The sequence below is a fragment of the Salvelinus alpinus genome, chromosome 8 (assembly GCF_045679555.1).
Source record: "Salvelinus alpinus chromosome 8, SLU_Salpinus.1, whole genome shotgun sequence".
Taxonomy (NCBI): Eukaryota; Metazoa; Chordata; class Actinopteri; order Salmoniformes; family Salmonidae; genus Salvelinus; species Salvelinus alpinus.
In genome coordinates this window covers 17,133,046-17,155,842 of record NC_092093.1, presented here as the reverse complement: position 1 = coordinate 17,155,842, position 22,797 = coordinate 17,133,046, and the positions used below count along the sequence as shown (strand labels likewise).

At 42.9% G+C, this 22,797-nt stretch overlaps 1 protein-coding gene across 1 annotated transcript; it reads right to left on the bottom strand.

Annotated features, from left to right (window-relative positions):
- Positions 1 to 206: 206 nt before the first annotated feature.
- LOC139582642 (platelet-activating factor acetylhydrolase-like) lies at positions 207 to 21,927 on the bottom strand. Its single transcript, XM_071412809.1, has 11 exons — positions 21,471 to 21,927; positions 20,840 to 20,967; positions 20,584 to 20,734; positions 20,311 to 20,404; positions 20,132 to 20,200; positions 11,804 to 11,978; positions 11,332 to 11,445; positions 5,248 to 5,339; positions 2,914 to 3,090; positions 1,147 to 1,295; positions 207 to 1,001 (listed from the first exon to the last, which is right to left on the bottom strand). The coding sequence occupies exons 1-11, from the start codon at positions 21,538 to 21,540 to the stop codon at positions 910 to 912; spliced, it is 1,311 nt and encodes a 436-aa protein (XP_071268910.1). The 5' UTR covers positions 21,541 to 21,927; the 3' UTR covers positions 207 to 909.
- Positions 21,928 to 22,797: the final 870 nt, after the last annotated feature.

Genomic DNA, 22,797 nt, shown 5'->3' with positions numbered 1-22,797 from the left:
CCACGCGTCGTTCTCTTTGTCCTACCAGCAGCTATGATTAAAAACAATCTTATTGTCACTCCACCACTACTACAATGTCCTCAGCAGTCTAGTGTCAATGCTGTTTGCATTATTTGATGACATTCCAGAACATTACTACAGAGATGGTTCATAATCTTCACATAGGCCATTATGGTTGTTTCTCCCCACAGAAATTGATCAAGGACTCACAGTATCCATCATTTATAGTTGTATACAAATCAGATGCATTGATTATAGTAGTGTACAAATTAAAATATTTCAGAATTGAAACACATGGAAATGAAGTTGATACGTTTGAGTGATCCAGGGCTGTATTTGTGTGCCAAACAACTGAAATGAGTGTTCCTCATTGGACAAGTTCAGGTTGTTTTAGTGCCTAATGAATATGACCCATGAGGATGGAAATACAGGTAGATTAAGGCACATTTATGGCGCTGGTTCAAAGGAATCAAACATCTCATCTTTGTGACTAGTATTTTGCTACATTCTATCAATCAGTGCAATCATGCTAGATACATAAATTAACCATCTAGGGGTCATGTCTTGGAAGACTCCTGCCTTTTCAAATTGACTTAATATCCCATACAGGTGTAAAATGTTATACACTACAACCATAATTAGTTCAGGTACAAAGATACTGTTGAGTGCAGTGTTCCTACAAAACCGTATAGCTTGACATTACTTGCAGATACAGTATACCTCTCCAAGCAATCATAATTTGGTACTGGTGAAGACTGACTGTAGTAGAAATCACTGTGCTCTATTTGACATATCCACGATTGAAACTACATTCAAGGCTCAGTGCAATAAATATTGGCACTTTGAGTTAGTGGAAATTGGCTGGAAACCATGCATCCCTCTGAGGTCCATAGCGCAGATGGAACTGAACTAAGATATTTCAGTAACATTGGTGCCTGGAATGAGGTTGTGGTCCTTGCCCTCTATTAGATGGTCCCATTGATTGAAGTCTTTATCTAAACCTGCAAAACAAAGGCAAACCCGTTGGACACATTCCTGTTTTATCAAATTGAAAAAAGCTTCCGCACACAGAATGCCATTTGGACATGTCTGTTGAACCAACCAACCCTTGTTTACAAATCAAATGAACTCTGTACAGATCCTTACCTAGATGTCTCTGCAGGAATGCTAGCGATGCTCTATTACAGAGATCGATGCCGACCTGAGGGTCGAGCTCTCCTTTCAGCTTCAGGATCTTCCCTATCCAGTTGCCAGTCAGGAAGGTGAAGTCTGGGAAGCTCTGGTGAACGGTTCCCCTGTGCGGGAAGAAGAGAATATAAGATTACTCAAGTGTCCATTGTCATTTTCAGATCAAATAAATAAAACAATTCTTAACCCAACCCCCTGAGAAACACACAGAAGTTGGATGCCAGGGTCAGCTACAGAATATATATTTTTTTAATGTCATGTGCCCCTCACATAACAATTGAGGCAACTGTGTTCTTTGAATGGTGAACTGAAACCATTTAAAGAGTGAAAAGAAGATCCTCCTTGGAAGGCAATAAACAGGTATTTATTGTACCCATACTGGTTTCAAAATCAGGAAGTGGCATTGTAAGTTTGTTCGCTTGCACAACTCAACTGGACCAAAGAGAGGGCTGAGCCGACAACATCACAAAAACGATGTGCGTGCTTCCATGGGACAGGAGTCAAATTTGATTTGTCACATGCGCCAAATACAAGAGGTGTAGACCTTACAGTGAAATGCTTACTTACAAGCCCTTAACCAACAAAGCTTTAAGAAGTTACGAAAAAAAGTGTTAAGTAAAAAATAAATAAGAGCAGCAGTAAAATAACAATAGCGAGGCTATATACAGGGGGTACCGGTACAGTGTCAATGTCCGGGACACCGGGTAATTGAGGTAATATGTACATGCAGGTAGAGTTAAAGTGACTATGCATAGATAATAAACAGAGTAGCAGCAGTGGAAAAGAGGGGCCTTTGATAATTAGTTCAAGTGTCTTATGGCTTGGGGGTAGAAGCTGTTAAGAAGCCTTTTGGACCTAGACTTGGCGCTCCGGTACCACTTGCCGTGCGGTAGCAGAGAGAACAGTCTGTGACTAGGGTGGCTGGAGTCGTTGACAATTTTTAGGGCCTTCCTCTGACACCACCTGGTATAGAGGTCCTGGATGGCAGGAAGCTTGGCCCCAGTGATGTACTGGGCCGTACGTACTACGCTCTGTAGTACCTTGCAGTCGGAAGGCCGAGCGGTTGCCATACCAGGCAGTGATGCAACCAGTCAAGATAATCTTGATGATGCAGCTGTAGAACCTTTTGAAGATCTGAGGACCCATGACAAACCTTTCAGTCTCCTGAGGGGAATAGGCTTTGTCGTGCCCTTTTCACGACTGTCTTAGCTCTCAACATGCTCCACTACAGCCCCGTCGATGAGAATGGGGGCGTGCTCGGTCCTCCTTTTCCTGTAGTCCACAATCATCTCCCTTGTCTTGATCACGTTGAGGGAGAGGTTGTTGTGATTCTGGACAGCCAGATTACTCGCAAGAATGACAAGAAAGTGGCTAATTTCATCTTGTTCTTGATCTCTTGTTTTGACTGATTTCATGTCAATGCTAATATGGCTAATCAAAAGGGAACCACAGCGCTAAATGGCAAAAAATTGCTAGCTAGCTAACCAACAATTGTACGATGTATTTTAGACGGTGCAAATTTATTTATGTTTTCAATAAACATTGGAGACCAAAGATAGCTTACAACAATTTAAGCTAACTGTGTCTTTTTTGCCCCATAGTTGCGCACGGATCGGTTTTGTTGCTAAACAACCAACCAGTCTATAGGTGTGGAAACAAAATCTACTAATCTATCATCTTTCACATTGTCATCTCAGTAACAGTGAATGTATTTTCTTTCCATACTTGATGGTGATCATTTTCCTCTGCATGGAGGTGGAGGAGGAGTCCAGTTTCCTCATGCGACTGATGTTCCCGGCCCACTGGAACTTCTCAGAGTTAATGAAGAAGATCGGCTGCTTTACCCTGACATAGATCTCTTCATCCAGGGGGAACATCCATGCGTCCAGGGCAATGCCACACCTGAGGAGATCAACATAAATATACAAATAATATTGTGAGTTCGGGGGGTGCCCCAACCAGGACTCGAACCTGGGTCCAGCAACTGTCAACCCAACATCTTATCTGTTACGCCAAGAGATCTGAACTTCTTGACGAGGTTTCTAGGTGTTATGTTAAGGTCGCTACAATATTATGGTCATTTCAGTGGTTGAAAAAGTACCCTATTGTCATACTTAAGTAAAAGTATAGACACGTTAATAAAAAGTTACTCAAGTAAATGTCTAAAAGTATTTGGTTCTAAATATACTTAAGTATCAAAAGTAAAAGTATAAATCATTTCAAATTTCTTATATTAAGCAAAGCAGACGGCACCCTTGTTTTAAAAATGTACGGATAGTAATGGGCACTACAACACTCAGACACAATTTACAAACGAAGCATTTGTGTTTAGTGAGTCTGCCAGATCAGAGGCAGTAGGGATGACCAGGGATGTTCTCTTGATAAGTGCATGAATTGGACCATTTTCCTGCCCTGCTAAGCATTCAAAATGTAACAAGTCTTTTGTGTGTCAAGGAAAATGTAGCGAGTAAAAAGTACATTATTTTCTTTAGGAATGTAGTGAAGTAAAAGTAAAAGTAGTCAAAAATATAAATAGTAAAGTAAAGTACAGATACCCCAAAAAACTACTTAAGTAGTACTGTAAAGTATTTCTACTTAAGTACTTTACGCCACTGGGTTAATTTAGCAAGAGAGCTAGGTACATCTCCAGCACTAGAAAAACAGACTTAATTGATGTACGCCAACAACCATCTGAGGGATGTGATGGGAAAATGTTATTGTTTGTCACCCCGCTCCTCCGCTCTCTCCACTGGCTTCCAGTTGAAGCTCGCATCCGTTACAAGACCATGGTGCTTGCCTACGGAGCTGTGAGGGGAACGGCACCTCCGTACCTTCAGGCTCTGATCAGGCCCTACACCCAAACAAGGGCACTGCGTTCATCCACCTCTGGCCTGCTCGCCTCCCTACCTCTGAGGAAGTACAGTTCCCGCTCAGCCCAGTCAAAACTGTTCGCTGCTCTGGCACCCCAATGGTGGAACAAACTCCCTCACGACGCCAGGTCAGCGGAGTCAATCACCACCTTCCGGAGACACCTGAAACCCCACCTCTTTAAGGAATACCTAGGATAGGATAAAGTAATCCTTCTAACCCCCCCCCCCCCCTTAAAAGAGTTAGATGCACTATTGTAAAGTGGTTGTTCCACTGGATATCATAAGGTGAATGCACCAATTTGTAAGTCGCTCTGGATAAGAGCGTCTGCTAAATGACTTAAATGTAAATGTAAAATGTTTGAAGAGACAGCCTTGAAAATGTTCATCTTGTTTTTCGTGTCATAAAAAATCCTTGGTTCCTGCCTGTGCTTGGTAAAGATATGAGAGGTGACATCACCCCCTCCTTAGAAGCATCTGTCAGAATGGCCAGAATATGTTCTTTAAGATAGGAGACAGTGCCAGACACATGCAGGAACCAACCCTATGAACCATGCAAATATAACATGTCTGTGTCAGCAGTATATAAGAGAACAAACAGGACTGCGCCCACAGAGCTCACTTCAAACCGGTACTTTATGCATCTAAGGTTGACTGTGACCTCTCCAGCTTGCTGTTAATAAACAATGATTCCTTCAAGATTGATTTCAGGTGTCCCTGGTGGTAATTTCCACGACAAGGTGTTGAATTTCCACGACAGGGGACTGGTCTGCAACATCACATTGAGGTTTAAGAAACACTAATTTAGTAGATATTTTTATACAAAGCGACACTGTATAGTGTGTATTATTTTCAGTATAAAATATGGGGCTGTGGGGGAATCAAACTCACAACTCTGGTGTTTAATTGTGTTACTATTTACTTTTATCTATTTGTTAATTCTCTTACTTTTTAACTGCATTGTTGGGAAAAGGATCGTAAGTAATTCACGATAAAGTCTACACTGTGCGTGTGACAAATACAATTTGATTTGATTCAAGCACCATGTTCCAAGGAAACATTTTGAACCATCTCACCTTAATGTGCCATTTGATGAAATTGATTAGACTTTAGTAGAGAGAGGAAAATGTTATGAAAATGTGAAAACTGAAGCGACTTTGAATGTGATGAAATTGAGAGGGGTAACTCTTACTTGAAGTTGACGTCTTTGCAGAGGGCTTCTATCACTGTTGCTCCCCCAAAAGAATGGCCCATCACCGCTATCCGGCACAAGTCCATAGAGTTCTGGGAAAGAGGGAAGATACAGGGTGATGTCATTCATTACCAGTAACACTGGATTTGATTCAAACAGCAGAAAAGGTAATCGTACTAAAAGTTTGAACACAAATTGACTGAATACCAATCGAACTTTCAGCCAACATGCACGACTTGTAGGGCCTGTTAATTATCCAATGTGGAGGAATATGTCAAAACAGTTATCAAAACTGTCATTCAACAAATTAAAAACAGGTGGCCCTGTTTCTTTAGTTTGCTCTACATCAGTGGTTCCCAAACTTTTTATAGTCCCGTACCCCTTCAAACATTCAACCTCCAGCTGCGTAGGGTCAGCGCACTCTCAAATGTTGTTTTTGCCATCATTGTAAGCCTGCCACACACACACACTATACAAAACATTTATTAAACATAACAATGACTGAGTCTTTGTCACAACCCAGCTCATAGGAAGTGACAAAGAGCTCTTATAGGACCAGGGCACAAATAATAATAATAAGCAATCATTTTGCTCTTTATTTAGCCATCTTACATATAAAACTTTATTTGTTCATCGAAAATTGTGAATAACTCACCACAGGTTAATGAGAAGGGTGTGTTTGAAAGGTTGCACATACAGTTGAAGTCAGAAGTTTACATACACCTTAGCCAAATACACTGCTCAAAAAAATTAAGGGAACACTAAAATAACACATCCTAGATCTGAATGAATTAAATATTCTTATTAAATACTTTTTTCTTTACATAGTTGAATGTGCTGACAACAAAATCACACAAAAATGATCAATGGAAATCAAATTTATCAACCCATGGAGGTCTGGATTTGGAGTCACACTCAAAATTAAAGTGGAAAACCACACTACAGGCTGATCCAACTTTGATGTAATGTCCTTAAAACAAGTAAAAATGAGGCTCAGTAATGTGTGTGGCCTCCACGTGCCTGTATGACCTCCCTACAACGCCTGGGCATGCTCCTGATGAGGTGGCGGATGGTCTCCTGAGGGATCTCCTCCCAGACCTGGACCAACTCCTGGACAGTCTGTGGTGCAACGTGGCGTTGGTTGATGGAGCGAGACATGATGTCCCAGATGTGCTCAATTGGATTCAGGTCTGGGGAACGGGCGGGCCAGTCCATAGCATCAATGCCTTCCTCTTGCAGGAACTGCTGACACACTCCAGCCACATGAGGTCTAGCATTGTCTTGCATTAGGAGGAACCCAGGGCAAATTTGCCAATCTTGGTGTTCTCTGGCAAATGCCAAACGTTCTGCACGGTGTTGGGCTGTAAGCACAACCCCCACCTGTGGACGTCGGGCCCTCATACCACCCTCATGGAGTCTGTTTCTGACCGTTTGAGCAGACACATGCACAGTTGTGGCCTGCTGGAGGTCATTTTGCAGGGCTCTGGCAGTGCTCCTCCTTGCACAAAGGCGGAGGTAGCGGTCCTGCTGCTGGGTTGTTGCCCTCCTACGGCCTCCTCCACGTCTCCTGATGTACTGGCCTGTCTCCTGGTAGCGCCTCCATGCTCTGGACACTACGCTGACAGACACAGCAAACCTTCTTGCCACAGCTCGCATTGATGTGCCATCCTGGATGAGCTGCACTACCTGAGCCACTTGTGTGGGTTGTTGACTCCGTCTCATGCTACCACTAGAGTGAAAGCACCGCCAGCATTCAAAAGTGACCAAAACATCAGCCAAGAAGCATAGGAACTGAGAAGTGGTCTGTGGTCACCACCTGCAGAACCACTCCTTTATTGGGGGTGTCTTGCTAATTGCCTATAATTTCCACCTGTTGTCTATTCCATTTGCACAACAGCATGTGACATTTATTGTCAATCAGTGTTGCTTCCTAAGTGGACAGTTTGATTTCACAGAGGTGTGATTGACTTGGAGTTACATTGTGTTGTTTAAGTGTTCCCTTTATTTTTTTGAGCAGTGTACATTTAAACTCAGTTTTTCACAATTCCTGACATTCAATCCTAGTAAAAATTCCCTGTCTTAGGTCCGTTATGATCACCACTTTATTTTAAGAATGTGAAATGTCAGAATAATTGTACGGAGAATTATTTATTTCAGCTTTTATTTCTTTCATCACATTCCCAGTGGGTCAGAAGTTTACATGCACTCAATTAGTATTCGATAGCATTGCCTTTAAATTGTTCAACTTGGGTCAAACATTTCGGGTAGCCTTCCACAAGCTTCCCACAATAAGTTGGGTGAATTCTGGCCCATTCCTCCTGACAGAGATGGTGTAACTGAGTCAGGTTTGTAGGCCTCCTTGCTCCTTGCGTGTGCACCTTTTCAGTTCTGCCCACAAATATTCTATAGGATTGAGGTCAGGACTTTGTGATGGTCACTCCAATACCTTGACTTTGTTGTCCTTAAGCCATTTTGTCACAACTTTGGAAGTATGCTTGGGGTCATTGTCCATTTGGAAGACTCATTTGCGACCAAGCTTTAACTTCCTGACTGATGTCTTGAGATGTTGCTACAATATATCCACATAATTTTCCATCCTCATGATGCCATCTATTTTGTGAAGTGCACCAGTCCCTCCTGCAGCAAAGCACCCAAACAACATGATGCTGCCTCCCCCGTGCTTCACGGTTGGGATGGTGTTCTTTGGCTTGCAAGCATCCCCATTTTTCCTCCAAACATAACAATGGTCATTATGGCCAAACAGTTCTATTTTTGTTTCATCAGACCAGAGGACATTTCTCCAAAAAGTACGATCTTTGTCCCCATGTACAGTTGCAAACCGTAGTCTGGCTTTTTTAATGGCGGTTTTGGAGCAGTGGCTTCTTCCTTGCTGAGCGGCCTTTCAGGTTATGTCGATATAGGACTCGTTTCACTATGGATATAGATACTTTTGTACCTGTTTTCTCCAGCATCTTCACAAGGTTCTTTGCTGTTATTCTGGGATTGATTTGCACTTTTCGCACCAAAGTACGTTCATCTCTAGGAGACAGAACACGTCTCCTTCCTGAGCGGTAGTGCGGCTGCGTGGTCCCATGGTGTTTATACTTGCGTACTACTGTTTGTACAGATGAACGTGGTACCTTCAGACGTTTGGAAATTGTTCCCAAGGATGAACCAGACTTGTGGAGGTCTACAATTGTTTTTCAGAGGTCTTAGTTGATTTTTTTTTCTTCCCCCATGATGTCGCGCAAAGAGGCACTGAGTTTGAAGGTAGGCCTTGAAATACATCCACAGGTACACCTCCAATTGACTCAAATTATGTCAATTAGCATATCAGAAGCTTCTAAAGCTATGGCATCATTTTCTGGAATTTCCCAAGCTGTTTAAAGGCACAGTCAACTTAGTGCATGTAAACTTCTGACCCACTGGAATTGTGATACAGTGAATTATAAGTGAAATAATCTGTCTGTAAACAATTGTTGGAAAAATTACTTGTGTCATGCACAAAGTAGATGTCCTAACCGACTTGCCAAAACTATAGTTTGTTAACAAGAAATTTGTGGAGTGGTTGAAAAATGAGTTTTAATGACTCCAACCTAGTGTATGTAAACTTCCAACTTCAACTGTAACTCTGCAATGTTGGGTTGTATTGGAGAGAATCTCAGTCTTAAATCATTTTCCACACACAGTTTGTGCGTGTATTTAGTTTTCATGCTAGTGAGGGCCGAGAATCAACTCTCACATAGGTACGTGGTTGCAAAGGGCATCAGTGTCTTAACAGCGCGATTTGCCAAGGCAGGATACTCTTGAAGACAGCCCAATCCAAAAATCTGTCAGTGGCTTCTGATTCAATTTTCACAAAACCGCTTGTTGGAATTTCGATGAGGCTCTCTTGTTCAGATATCGCTAAGTGGACTGGAGGCAGGGCATGAAAGAGATAAAGAATTTAGTTGTTTGTGTCGTCCATTTCGGGAAAGTACCTGCATAATTGAGTACCGAACTCACTCAGGTGCTTCGCTGTATCACATTTGACATTGTCCATAAGCTTGAGTTCATTTCCACACAAAAAATCATACAATGGAAATACCTGTGTGTTGTCCTTGTGAAGACAGAGAAGAGCTCCAACTTCTTAATCATAGCCTCAATTGTGTCCCGCACATTGAATATAGTTGCGGAGAGTCCCTGTAATCTTAGATTCAGATCATTCAGGCGAGAAAAAACATCAACCAGATAGGCCAGTCGTGTGAGAAACTCGTCATCATGCAAGCGGTCAGACAAGTGAAAATGATGGTCAGTCAAGAAAATTTTAAGCTCGTCTCTCAATTTAAAAAAATGTGTCAATACTTTGCCCCTTGATAACCAGCTCACTTCTGTATGTTGTAAAAGCGTTACATGGTCGCTGCCCATATCATTGCATAGTGCAGAAAATACATGAGAGTTCAGGGGCCTTGCTTTAACAAAGTTAACCATTTTCACTGTAGTGTCCAAAACGTCTTTCAAGCTGTCATGCAATCCTTTGGCAGCAAGAGCCTCTCGGTGGATGCTGCAGTGTACCCAAGTGGCGTCAGAAGCAACTGCTTGCACGCACGTTACCACTCCACTATGTCTCCCTGCCATCAGTACAGATACCAACACATCTTGACCTTCAAAGTCCATTTGATGTCACAAAGCTGTCCAGTACCCTCTCCTGTAGTCCTGGTTTCCAGTGGTTTGAAGAAGAGGATGTCTTCCTTAATTGACCCCCCCATAAAAGTAACGGACATATACCAGGAGCTAAGCCAGGCCCGCCACATCTGTTGACTCATCCAGCTGTAACGCATATAATTCACTGGCCTGTATGCGAAACAATAATTGTTTCAAAACATCTCCTGCCATGTCACTGACGCGTCGGGAAAAAGTGTTGTTTGATGAAGGCATTGTCAGTATAGTTTTTTAGCCTTTTCCCCCAGGATTGTCTTAGCCATATTCGCGGCAGCAGGAAGAATTAAGTCCTCCACAATAGTATGGGGCTTGCCTGTCCTAGCCACTCGGTAGCTCACCATATAATACTCTTCTAGCACCTTCTTATTAATGGTATCTGTTGCTTTTATACATGTCTCACTACTCGAAAGTCGTCTTAATTCTCGCTCAAAAAACTCCTGTGGCTTATTTTTCAAATTGGCATGTTTTGTTTCTAAATGTCTGCGCAAGAGTGAAGGTTTCATTGAGTTGTGAGATAGTACTTTTGCACATACAACACACTGTGGCTGAGGAAAGACACTACTCCCAATATAAGTGAACCCCAAATCAATATAGTTCTCATCATATTTGCACCTCTTCGATAGTCCAATGTCCCTGTCTGTTGTTCGGTGCTTTCCCGGGTAAGGGGGCAGTAGCTCTTCGGCTGCATCAGATTCACAACTGTCAGTGTCCATGCTAGCTGGGCTAACAACAAATGTAGAATTACTGATGCTAGCATTGGATGGGCTCGTGGAAGCAAAACAACTTGTGTCCTCGACAGGTGCAGATGTAGTACTGCTGGTAGTAGCAGTACTACCAGTAGAGCTGGTATGTCTCTATGGACGCGGGCCTTACTTTTCTTAACCATTTATCAATTTTTGAGCAAACGGAATGAGCAGCAGCTACGTTTGGCTACATACGGACCGTTAGTGGAATTCCCGCGAGAGAGTAACGGTTAATATGATTGGATGTTAATTATTTGACTAGGCTACCTGTATTTGACATTGTGTTGTTATTTCGTTGAACACTAGATGGTTTAATTTTATTTTGGCTGTGAAACAAGGCTACTTGGGCGGAAAGAAAACGCACCCAAATGTATAGCCCCGTTGGAAAATATAAATGGACTGTTTGGACTGTTTGAATTTTTTAAATGGGAATTATATTTTTATTTGGCGTACACCCGACGGAATTTCGCTTACCCCAGTTTGGCAACACCTGCTCTACATAAAGGTTTCAAGTGATGTTGTGAGTAGGCAGAGTATTGTCTAAAAGCAGTTAATTCAGCCATTCTCAGCGGCAGAGAACACAAAAGGGTGCAAAAGCCGCTGGTCACTGATTGTTTCATTTGAGACATAAAATATTCACCTCCAAAGTGGTCCAGTCAAACTCTGTCTGAAGCACGTTCTCCATCGTTTTTCCTGAGTTGATTTGGATGAGTGTATCCAAAGCCTTTATGCACTCGTCAGCTCGCTGTTTCACCTAGAAATAGACACTTCAATATTATGCTTAGTTCTCAAACACATGAAATTGTCTTCCTAACAGAATGCAATGCGGAGTAATATGTCCAGTGTGGCTCAGTTGGTAGAGCATGGCGCTTGCAACACCAGTGTTGTGGGTTTGATTCCCACAGGGGACCAGTATCTGGATAAAAGCATCTTCTAAATGACTAAAATGTAAAAATATAATACAAATGCAATATTCCATGTTATGGCAGTAGTGATATCACATTCATAAAACAAATGTATTACTCAAAGGTATGGTCCTGAGTAATGGCTCAGACAAGCTGATAAAAGGGTCTACACATGATTACACTGTATGTGACATATTCAATGTGTACCTGTTTATTCCTAAGGGGGAATTCACTCTCGCCTGGTTTCAGAGATCGGTAGTACATCCATTCCTCTACCAGGTTCTCTGGGGCCTCAGTGTTGGGTTTAAGCGGCGAAGCCTTATCTTTCTCAGGCTCTTGAGGCTTTTGATGGTAGAAGTATGTCGCAGAGGCAGATTCATCCCTAGAGGAAAACACCAAATAGCTATCGTTCAGCGGCACCAATACTGACATTATATCCTTTTGGTTGTTGTACAATGCTGACAGAGATCTGGAAAAAGTGTTTTCTTTTAAAAAATACACAAGTCTGCTTTAATGAATAGGATATAGGAAAACTTTGAGTACATGTATAATATTACATATTAAGTGTAAATAAACAGTAATGACATACATACAGTACCAGTCAAAAGTTAAGACACCTACTCATTCAAGGGTTTTTCTTTATTTGTACTATTTTCTACATTGTAGAATAATAGTGAAGAGATCAAAACTATGAAATAACACATATGGAATCATGTAGTAACCAAAAAAGTGAAACAAATCAAAATATATTTTATATTTGAGATTCTTCAAAGTAGCCACCCTTTGCCTTGATGTCAGCTTTGCACGCTCTTGGCATTCTCTCAAAAAGCTTCCTGCACGATAGCTAAGGAAGTCTTGAGGTTTTGCTGCCTGAGGTAGAGTATCTCATGATAAGCTGTAGACCACACTATCTACCTAGAGTTTTCATCTGTATTTTTCGTAGCTGTCTACATACCACCACAGACTGATGCTGGCACTAAGACCACATTGAATGAGCTGTATTTCATCATAAGCAAACAGGAAAACGCTCATTCAGAGGCGGCGCACCTAGTAGCGTAGGACTTTAATGCAGGGAAACTTAAATCCTTCTTACCAAATTTCTATCAGCATGTTAAATGTGCAACCAGAGGGAAAAAACTATGGACCATCTTTACTCCACACACAGAGATGCATACAAATCTCTCCCTCGCCCTCCATTTGGCAAATCTGACCATAATTCTATGCTCCTGATTCCTGCTTACGAGCTAAAATTAAAGCAGGAAGCACCAGTGACTCGCTCTATAATGAAGCAGATGCTAAGCTACAGGACTGTTTTTCTAGCACAGACTGGAATATGTTCCCGGGATTCCTCCGATGGCATTGAGGAGTACACGACATCAGTCATTGGCTTCATCAATAAGTGCATCGATGATGTCGTCCCCACAGTGACCGTACGTACATACCCCAAACAGAAGCCATGGATAGAGTATGGGTAGAGCTGCCGCTTTCAAGGAGCGGGACTCTAACCCGGAAGCTAATAAGAAATCCTGCTATGCCCTCCGACGAACCATCAAAGGCAAAGCATCAATACAGGACTAAGATCAAATCGTACTACACCGGCTCTGACACTCGTTGGATGTGGCAGGGCTTGCAAACCATTACAGACTACAAAAGAGAAGCACAGCCAAGTGCTGCCCATTGACACGAGCCTACCAGACGAGATAAACTATTTCTATGCTCGCTTCGAGGCAAATAACACTAAAACATGCATGAGAGTACCAGCTGTTCCGGAAGACTGTGTGATCAAGCTCTCCGCAGCCGATGTGAGTTAGACCTTTAAACAGGTCAACATTCACAAGGCCGCAGAATTACCAGGACGTGTACTGCGAGCATGCGCTGACATTTTTAACATCGCCCTGTCCGAGTCTGTAATACCTACATGTTTTAAGTAGACCACCATAGTCCCTGTGCCCAAGAACTCTAAGGTAACCTGCCTAAATGACTACCGACCCGTAGCACTCACATCTGTAGCCATGAAGTGCTTTGACAGGCTGGTCATGGCTCACATCAACACCATCATCACAGAAACCCTATATTAACTCCAATTTGCATACCGCCCTAACAGATCCCCAGATGATGCAATCTCTATTGCACTCCACACTGCCCTTTCCCACCTGGACAAAAGGAACACCTATGTGAGAATGCTATTCATCGACTATCGCCCTCCAGGTTCCCTTGGAGAGTTCATCAATGAGCTTGACGCCCTGATAAGTTCCTTTCCTGAGGATGGCTCACCTCTCACAGTTCTGGGTGACTTTAACCTCCCCACGTCTAACTTTGACTCATTCCTCTCTGCCTCCTTCTTTCCACTCCTCTCCTCTTTTGACCTCACCCTCTCACCTTCCCCCCCTACTCACAAGGCAGGCAATACGCTTGACCTCATCTTTACTAGATGCTGTTCTTCCACTAATCTCATTGCAACTCCCCTCCAAGTCTCCGACCACTACCTTGTATCCTTTTCCCTCTCGCTCTCATCCAACACTTCCCACACTGCCCCTACTCGGATGGTATCGCGCCGTCCCAACCTTCGCTCTCTCTCCCCCGCTACTCTCTCCTCTTCCATCCTATCATCTCTTCCCTCTGCTCAAACCTTCTCCAACCTATCTCCTGATTCTGCCTCCTCAACCCTCCTCTCCTCCCTTTCTGCATCCTTTGACTCTCTATGTCCCCTATCCTCCAGGCCGGCTCGGTCCTCCCCTCCTGCTCCGTGGCTCGACGACTCATTGCGAGCTCACAGAACAGGGCTCCGGGCAGCCGAGCGGAAATGAAGGAAAACTCGCCTCCCTGCGGACCTGGCATCCTTTCACTCCCTCCTCTCTACATTCTCCTCTTCTGTCTCTGCTGCTAAAGCCAATTTCTACCACTCTAAATTCCAAGCATCTGCCTCTAACCCTAGGAAGCTCTTTGCCACCTTCTCCTCCCTCCTGAATCCTCCTCCCCCTCCTCCCCCCTCCTCCCTCTCTGCTGATGACTTCGTCAACCATTTTGAAAAGAAGGTCGACGACATCCGATCCTCGTTTGCTAAGTCAAACGACACCGCTGGTTCTGCTCACACTGCCCTACCCTGTGCTTTGACCTCTTTCTCCCCTCTCTCTCCAGATGAAATCTCGCGTCTTGTGACGGCCGGCCGCCCAACAACCTGCCCGCTTGACCCTATCCCCTCCTCTCTTCTCCAGACCATTTCCGGAGACCTTCTCCCTTACCTCACCTCGCTCATCAACTCATCCTTGACCGCTGGCTACGTCCCTTCCGTCTTCAAGAGAGCGAGAGTTGCACCCCTTCTGAAAAAACCTACACTCGATCCCTCCGATGTCAACAACTACAGACCAGTATCCCTTCTTTCTTTTCTCTCCAAAACTCTTGAACGTGCCGTCCTTGGCCAGCTCTCCTGCTATCTCTCTCAGAATGACCTTCTTGATCCAAATCAGTCAGGTTTCAAGACTAGTCATTCAACTGAGACTGCTCTTCTCTGTGTCACGGAGGCGCTCCGCACTGCTAAAGCTAACTCTCTCTCCTCTGCTCTCATCCTTCTAGACCTATCGGCTGCCTTTGATACTGTGAACCATCAGATCCTCCTCTCCACCCTCTCCGAGCTGGGCATCTCCGGCGCGGCCCACGCTTGGATTGCGTCCTACCTGACAGGTCGCTCCTACCAGGTGGCGTGGCGAGAATCTGTCTCCGCACCACGTGCTCTCACCACTGGTGTCCCCCAGGGCTCTGTTCTAGGCCCTCTCCTATTCTCGCTATACACCAAGTCACTTGGCTCTGTCATATCCTCACATGGTCTCTCCTATCATTGCTATGCAGACGACACACAATTAATCTTCTCCTTTCCCCCCTCTGATAACCAGGTGGTGAATCGCATCTCTGCATGTCTGGCAGACATATCAGTGTGGATGACGGATCACCACCTCAAGCTGAACCTCGGCAAGACGGAGCTGCTCTTCCTCCCGGGGAAGGACTGCCCGTTCCATGATCTCGCCATCACGGTTGACAACTCCATTGTGTCCTCCTCCCAGAGTGCTAAGAACCTTGGCGTGATCCTGGACAACACCCTGTCGTTCTCAACTAACATCAAGGCGGTGACCCGTTCCTGTAGGTTCATGCTCTACAACATTCGCAGAGTACGACCCTGCCTCACGCAGGAAGCGGCGCAGGTCCTAATCCAGGCACTTGTCATCTCCCGTCTGGATTACTGCAACTCGCTGTTGGCTGGGCTCCCTGCCTGTGCCATTAAACCCCTACAACTCATCCAGAACGCCGCAGCCCGTCTGGTGTTCAACTTTCCTAAGTTCTCTCACGTCACCCCGCTCCTCCGCTCTCTCCACTGGCTTCCAGTTGAAGCTCGCATCCGCTACAAGACCATGGTGCTTGCCTACGGAGCTGTGAGGGGAACGGCACCTCCGTACCTTCAGGCTCTGATCAGGCCCTACACCCAAACAAGGGCACTGCGTTCATCCACCTCTGGCCTGCTCGCCTCCCTACCTCTGAGGAAGTACAGTTCCCGCTCAGCCCAGTCAAAACTGTTCGCTGCTCTGGCACCCCAATGGTGGAACAAACTCCCTCACGACGCCAGGTCAGCGGAGTCAATCACCACCTTCCGGAGACACCTGAAACCCCACCTCTTTAAGGAATACCTAGGATAGGATAAAGTAATCCTTCTAACCCCCCCCCCTTAAAAGAGTTAGATGCACTATTGTAAAGTGGTTGTTCCACTGGATATCATAAGGTGAATGCACCAATTTGTAAGTCGCTCTGGATAAGAGCGTCTGCTAAATGACTTAAATGTAATGTAATGACTACAGCTCAGTGTTCAACACCATAGTGCCCTCAAAGCTCATCAATAAGCTAAGGACCTTGAGACTAAACACCTCCCTCTGCAATTGGATCCTGGACTTCCTGATGGGCCGCCCCCAGGTGGTAAGGGTAGGTAACAACACATCTGCCACACTGATCATCAACACAGGGGCCCCTCAGGGGTGTGTGCTCAGTCCCCTCCTGTACACTCACGACTGCACGGCCAGGCACGACTCCAACACCAATATTAACGTTTGTCGATGACACAACAGTGGTGGTGAAGTCGTGAAGAGGGTACGACAAAACCTATTCCCGCCTCAGGAGACTGAAAAGATTTGGCATGGGTCCTTAGATCCTCAAAAGGTTCTACAGCTGCACCATCGACAGCATCCTGACTGGTTGCATCACTGCCTGGTATGGCAACTGCTCGGCCTCCAACCGCAAGGCACGACCGAGGGTAGTGCGTACGGCCCAGTACATCACTGGGGCCAAGCTTCCTGCCATCTAGGACCTCTATACCAGGCGGTGTCAGAAGACCCTAAAAATTGTCAAAGACACAAGCCACCCTAGTCATAGACTGTTCTCTCTGCTACCGCAAGACAAGCTGTACTGGAGTGCCAACTCTAGGTCCAAGAGGCTTCTAAACAGCTTCTACCCCCAAGCCATAAGACTCCTGAACAGATAATCAAATGGCCACCCAGACTATTTGCAATGCCTCTCCCCCTTTACACCGCTGCTACTCTCGGTTGTTATCATCTATGCAGTCACTTTAATAACTCTACCTACATGTACATATTACCTCAACTAACCGGTGCCCCCGCACATTGACTCTGTACTGGTACCCCCTGTATATAGTCTCGCTATTGTTATTTTACTGCTGCTCTTTAATTACTTGTTACTTTAATTTCTTATTCTTTTTCTTATTTTTTTTTACTGCATTGTTGGTTAGGGGCTCGTAAGTAAGCATTTCACTGTAAGGTCTAAACCTGTTGTATTCGGCGCATGTGACTAATACAATTTGATTTGATGAGGAATGCTTTTCCAACAGTCTTGAAGGAGTTCCCACATATGCTATGCACTTGGCTGCTTTTCCTTCACTCTGGGGTCCAACTCATCCCAAACCATCTCGAATGGGTTGAGGTCAGGTTATTGAGGAGGCCAGGTCATCTGCTGCAGCACTCCATCACTCTCCTTCTTGGTCAAATAGCCCTTACACAGCCTGGAGGTGTTGGGTCATTGTCCTGTTGAAAAACAAATGATAGTCGCACTAAGCGCAAACCAGATGGGATGGGATATCGCTGCAGAATGCTGTGGTAGCCATGCTGGTTAAGTGTGCCTTGAATTCTAAATAAATCACAGTGTCACCAGCAAAGCACCCCCAAACATCACACCTCCTCCATGCTTCACGGTGGGAACAAAACATGTAGAGATCATCTGTTCACCTACTCTGCATCTCACAAAGACACAGTGGTTGGAACCAAAAATCTCACATTTGGACTCATCAGACCAAAGGACAGATTTACACCGGTCTAACGTCCATTGCTTATGTTTCTTGTCCCAAGCAGGTCTCTTCTTATTGGTGTCCTTTAGTAGTGGTTTCTTTGCAGCAATTCGACCATGAAGGCCTGATTCACGCAGTCTCCTCTGAACAGTTGATGTTGAGATGTGTCTGTTAACTAAAATGAGCTTATCCTCTGCAACAGAGGTACCTCTGAGTCTTCCTTTACTTTGGCAGTCCTCATGAGATCCAGTTTCATCATAGCGTTTGATGGTTCTTGTGACTACACTTGAAGAAACTTTAAAAGTTCTTGAAATTTTCCGTATTGACTGACCTTCATGTCTTAAAGTAATTATGGACTGTCGTTTCGCTTTGCTTATTTGAGCTGTTCTTGCCATAATACGGACTTGGTATTTTACCAAATAGGGCTATCTTCTGTATACCAACCCTACCTTGTCACAAAACAACTGATTGGCTCAAACGCATTAAGAAGGAAAGAAATTCATTTTTTTTTTTTTTTTATACAAAGCATGCCTGTTAATTGAAATGCATTCCAGGTGACTACCTCATGAAGCTGGTTGGGAGAATCCCAAGCATGTGCAAAGCTGTCATCAAGGCAAATGGTGGATACATTGAAGAATATCAAATATATTTTGATTTGTTGAACACTACTACATGATTCCATATGTGTTATTTCAAAGTTTTGATGTCTTCACTATTATTCTACAATGTAGAAAATAGTAAAAATAAGGAAAAACCCTTGAATGAGTAGGTGTGTCCAAACTTTTGACTGGTACTGTACATACATATAATATGACATATTAAGTGTAAATGAACAGAAATGTCATTAATACATACATATCATATGACATATTAAGTGTAAATAAACAGAAATGTCATTAATACATACATACATAAATATAATATGACATATTAAAAGTCGATAAACAGTAATGTTGTACATTAGTCAGAGATTGTCTATCTAAGCCTAACACATATATCATTAACACTTCCGTTATCACACTCACTCGTTTGGCTGAAAAACCAATCAGACTCATACAGATTGATAAAACGCCTGACAAACCAATCAGATTCATACAGATTGATCAAACGGCTGACAAACCAATCAGATTCATACAGATTGATAAAACGTCTGACAAACCAATCAGATTCATACAGATTGATAAAACGTCTGACAAACCAATCAGATTCATACAGATTGATAAAACGGCTGACAAACCAATCAGATTCATACAGATTGATAAAACAGCTGACAAACCAACCAGATTCATACAGATTGATAAAACGTCTGACAAACCAACCAGATTCATACAGATTGATAAAACGGCTGACAAACCAATCAGATTCATACAGATTGATAAAACGGCTGACAAACCAACCAGATTCATACAGATTGATAAAACATTAGGTGTTAACACGTGTATTTGTTGGATTTACAACTGCACAGGAACAAAAAATAAAATAATCTTAACTGATATAGAGATTTTTCACTTGAAAGTCCAAAACTTTCAAGACTAAATTATTCAAAATTCAAATTAATTTGGTTGGAGGCAAGTGATTCTCGTTTATGTGTAATATATCGGATCTGTGGTAAGTTGCAGGTGCCTACAGGGTAAAAAATAGCAATTGAACCCGTTTTGAAAAGAGAAAACAGACAATTCTGCTCCATTGCATTCCATTGTTAGGTGCAAGAGTGACAATATATTTAACTGCATCTTTAACACAACACAAATGTGTAGTAACACAACACAATAGCCAGTTCAGTGCCGCTGAAATTCACAGAAGTCCACAGCAGCAAGCTTAACCTGTATAGGCTGTGGTGGGCTTTAGGCCATAACCCCATGACAGACAGGGTTAGGCCACAGACCAGCCATTATGCTATCCATATAGTACCAGCAGTCCATACTGATAAAAATGTGATGACCTAGTTTGTACCATTGTACCACTCCTACCCTGAGATAAACAGGCAGGCCGCTCACGCCTGCTGCCTATACGAGGGCGACTGTCTGTGTATTTATGGAGAGTCCTATGTCATTGTTAGCTTAAGAACATTAACTGTCGACTGGAATCTCATCCCTTCCTCTGTCCATTAGATTAGGAAGCGCTTTTCAAAGTCTCTTTTCATAAATGAAGTGGACAGAGACTGTGTTTACAGTGTGTGTGTAGAGAGTGTGGAGTACCTGTGTTCCACTGATGCTACTATGAAGCCTTGTGAGGCCAGTTCTGTGCATATGGCTGAATATAAAGTTCTGGGAGGAAAAGAGGTGAGGCATAAGATCATGTCCATATAATAACATACTATAATGTCCATATAATGGAGAATGTACATGTAAGGTGAACAATAAACTTCTGTTAGTACCTGAAAGCTCCAAGTCCATGAGAGAAGATGACTACTGGATACTTCCCATTTTGTTTATATGAGCCATTCAGGGCAGCAGGTATCTTAAAAGATCCTTTATAAAACACCAGAAACAACATGTTATAACAACTCAAGCACAGTTTGTGATTTAATAACCTCTACTGTATACTACATAAAACATTGTAAATTTAGCCCACCTGATTTTGATGTTCCAGGATCACTATAGCTAAAATAACTAAATGGTCATGTGTACCATAGAATAAAAGTATTTACCAAAGAGGTAATTGAAAATCTTTTCACTCAGGCCTCTGTTGATTTTCAGGAAGTCTGCAAGCCCATAGAAATATCCTTTACATGGGATCCAGTCTGGTTTTTCAGCATTGTCGGACGCTACACATGGATAGTATAACCTAAAGAATGTTCCCTGGTGACAGACAGTTTAAATGATTGTTACCAGTAGGTTTGGTATTTGGGAAAGTTACTTTTTCCTAGCTAGTAGGAAAATGACAAAAACAACAACACTGTTTACCTCTACAGTGTGATCCATCATGAAATCTGAACATCCCACTGCATTAGGCCCTTTTGCTGGTGGGATTCCCAGGTTGTTGCTACAGGAGTTTCCCATAGTTGCTAAGAGACTCAATGTGCACCTCTGATCTGTAAATGCATTAGAATGTCAGTGAGTCAGCATGAATGAGCACATATCTAGATGGTAGATACGGCGTAGGAAGTGTATTTCAACAGTCTTCGTATATTACATGTGAGACTACAGTTTCCCAACAAAGGAGCATGAAGTCAAATTATGTTATGAAAGACAGCACCTAGCAAGCTGTCTTTGGATCCTCAATGTGTATATATAGCTGACAGTTAAAACATTACATAAATCATTAACTAACTAGCCACGACGTTAAGACTGATTTAGTTACAACCAGCTAGATCATGGCATTAATAAATTAACGTTAGAATGTATGAACGAAATGTACTAACGTTAGCTATCATGAGTAACTAGGAATGGATAGATGCCAAAAGTTTAAAAGGTTGATTTGTTAGCTTTGTGATGCTAGTTATAACTCTTTAGTTTTTATAATATTATTTTCCTTTTAAAGCTAACAACTACAAATGACAAATTAGTTCGATTCAATTCAGTAACGTATCCATACCTGATCCTGTCCTTGACCACTGATAAATCTTCTTAGCTAATAACTGTATGAGTCCACCATTAGCGAACATCGACCTCTAGGTTGCCTGATAAAGTTAGTTAGAAAGACGTACCGGATGCTAGCTAGCTAGGTCAACATTATCAGGTGAAACCTGTTTAAAAGTATGTCATTCGGGAGTGGCTTCCTAAGTACATTCACTGTCTGTGGACACACATTTAGTAGGAGTTGGGTTAGACACATCGGGACTAGTGATGCACCAACTGACGTAGCTACTAGCGGGTTAGCTTAGCATTAGCACTTGCTAGCTACAGACTGCCTTCAAAAAGCATGGTCTCGTGTGTATTCGTGGCTTCTGTCTGCTGCAGTAGCAAAGATGCCTGTATAGCTAAACCACTAAACCAAGATACACCACAACCTGTCGTTTTAAACGGGAACAAATTAGTCATAGTGGGCAGAACAAGCAAGGAGGTGGGCAGAGCCAAGCACGAGCTAGCAAGATCCTATTGACGCGTACAATTTATATTTGCATATTTCTGTTGGGGAACGTCTACTCTGTAAAGTGCGCGTGTGCAAAAACTCAATTCGCCTTTGCACTCGTTCTAAACAACGTAATTTTTAAAAACTTTGGCAAAAGGTAAAGTCTACAAAACCAGTCCACTCTGTTCGTAACATATTCTAGTTTTGGGAACAGAAAACTGTATTGAGATCAAATGTTTAGACGATGAGAAAATGTGCAGAATTTCGGCGAAAATCCATCTCGTTCCATCTTCTCCCACTGCAGGCCACTGGATTTCCTCTAACTATCATATTTGGTAGTGAGTGGAAACGCCAAGCAGATGCTTCACATTTATACATCTGGTGAAATATCTGTCTCATTGTTCTGTCGGTGATAATAGTATGCTTGGCAATCGCTTTATGAATATTTGCATATTTATTGCATGACACAAACATTGTACAGATCAATATGCAAATATCATAGAAAAGTAAATAACTAAAACCAGAGAGACACTGAAAAGTATATATTACACGATTAGACAAGTTCGATTTTGACAAATACTGTAGATACTTTTTTGATCATTTGCTATGTATACCTTTCAAGGATGTTACCTAATATTCTAAATAAATTAGAAAATATTTCACAATAAATTCACAAATTATTGGCTGTCACTGTGTGTGTATGTAAAATAAAAATGAATATCAAATTTGGCAATGCTTACAGGTTTACCCACCTTATCACTGATACATATTTTCACATCTATCTAAAATATTTCTACACTATCACTGTATATATATTAGTGATATATTAGTGCATGTAATGAAAAGCTTG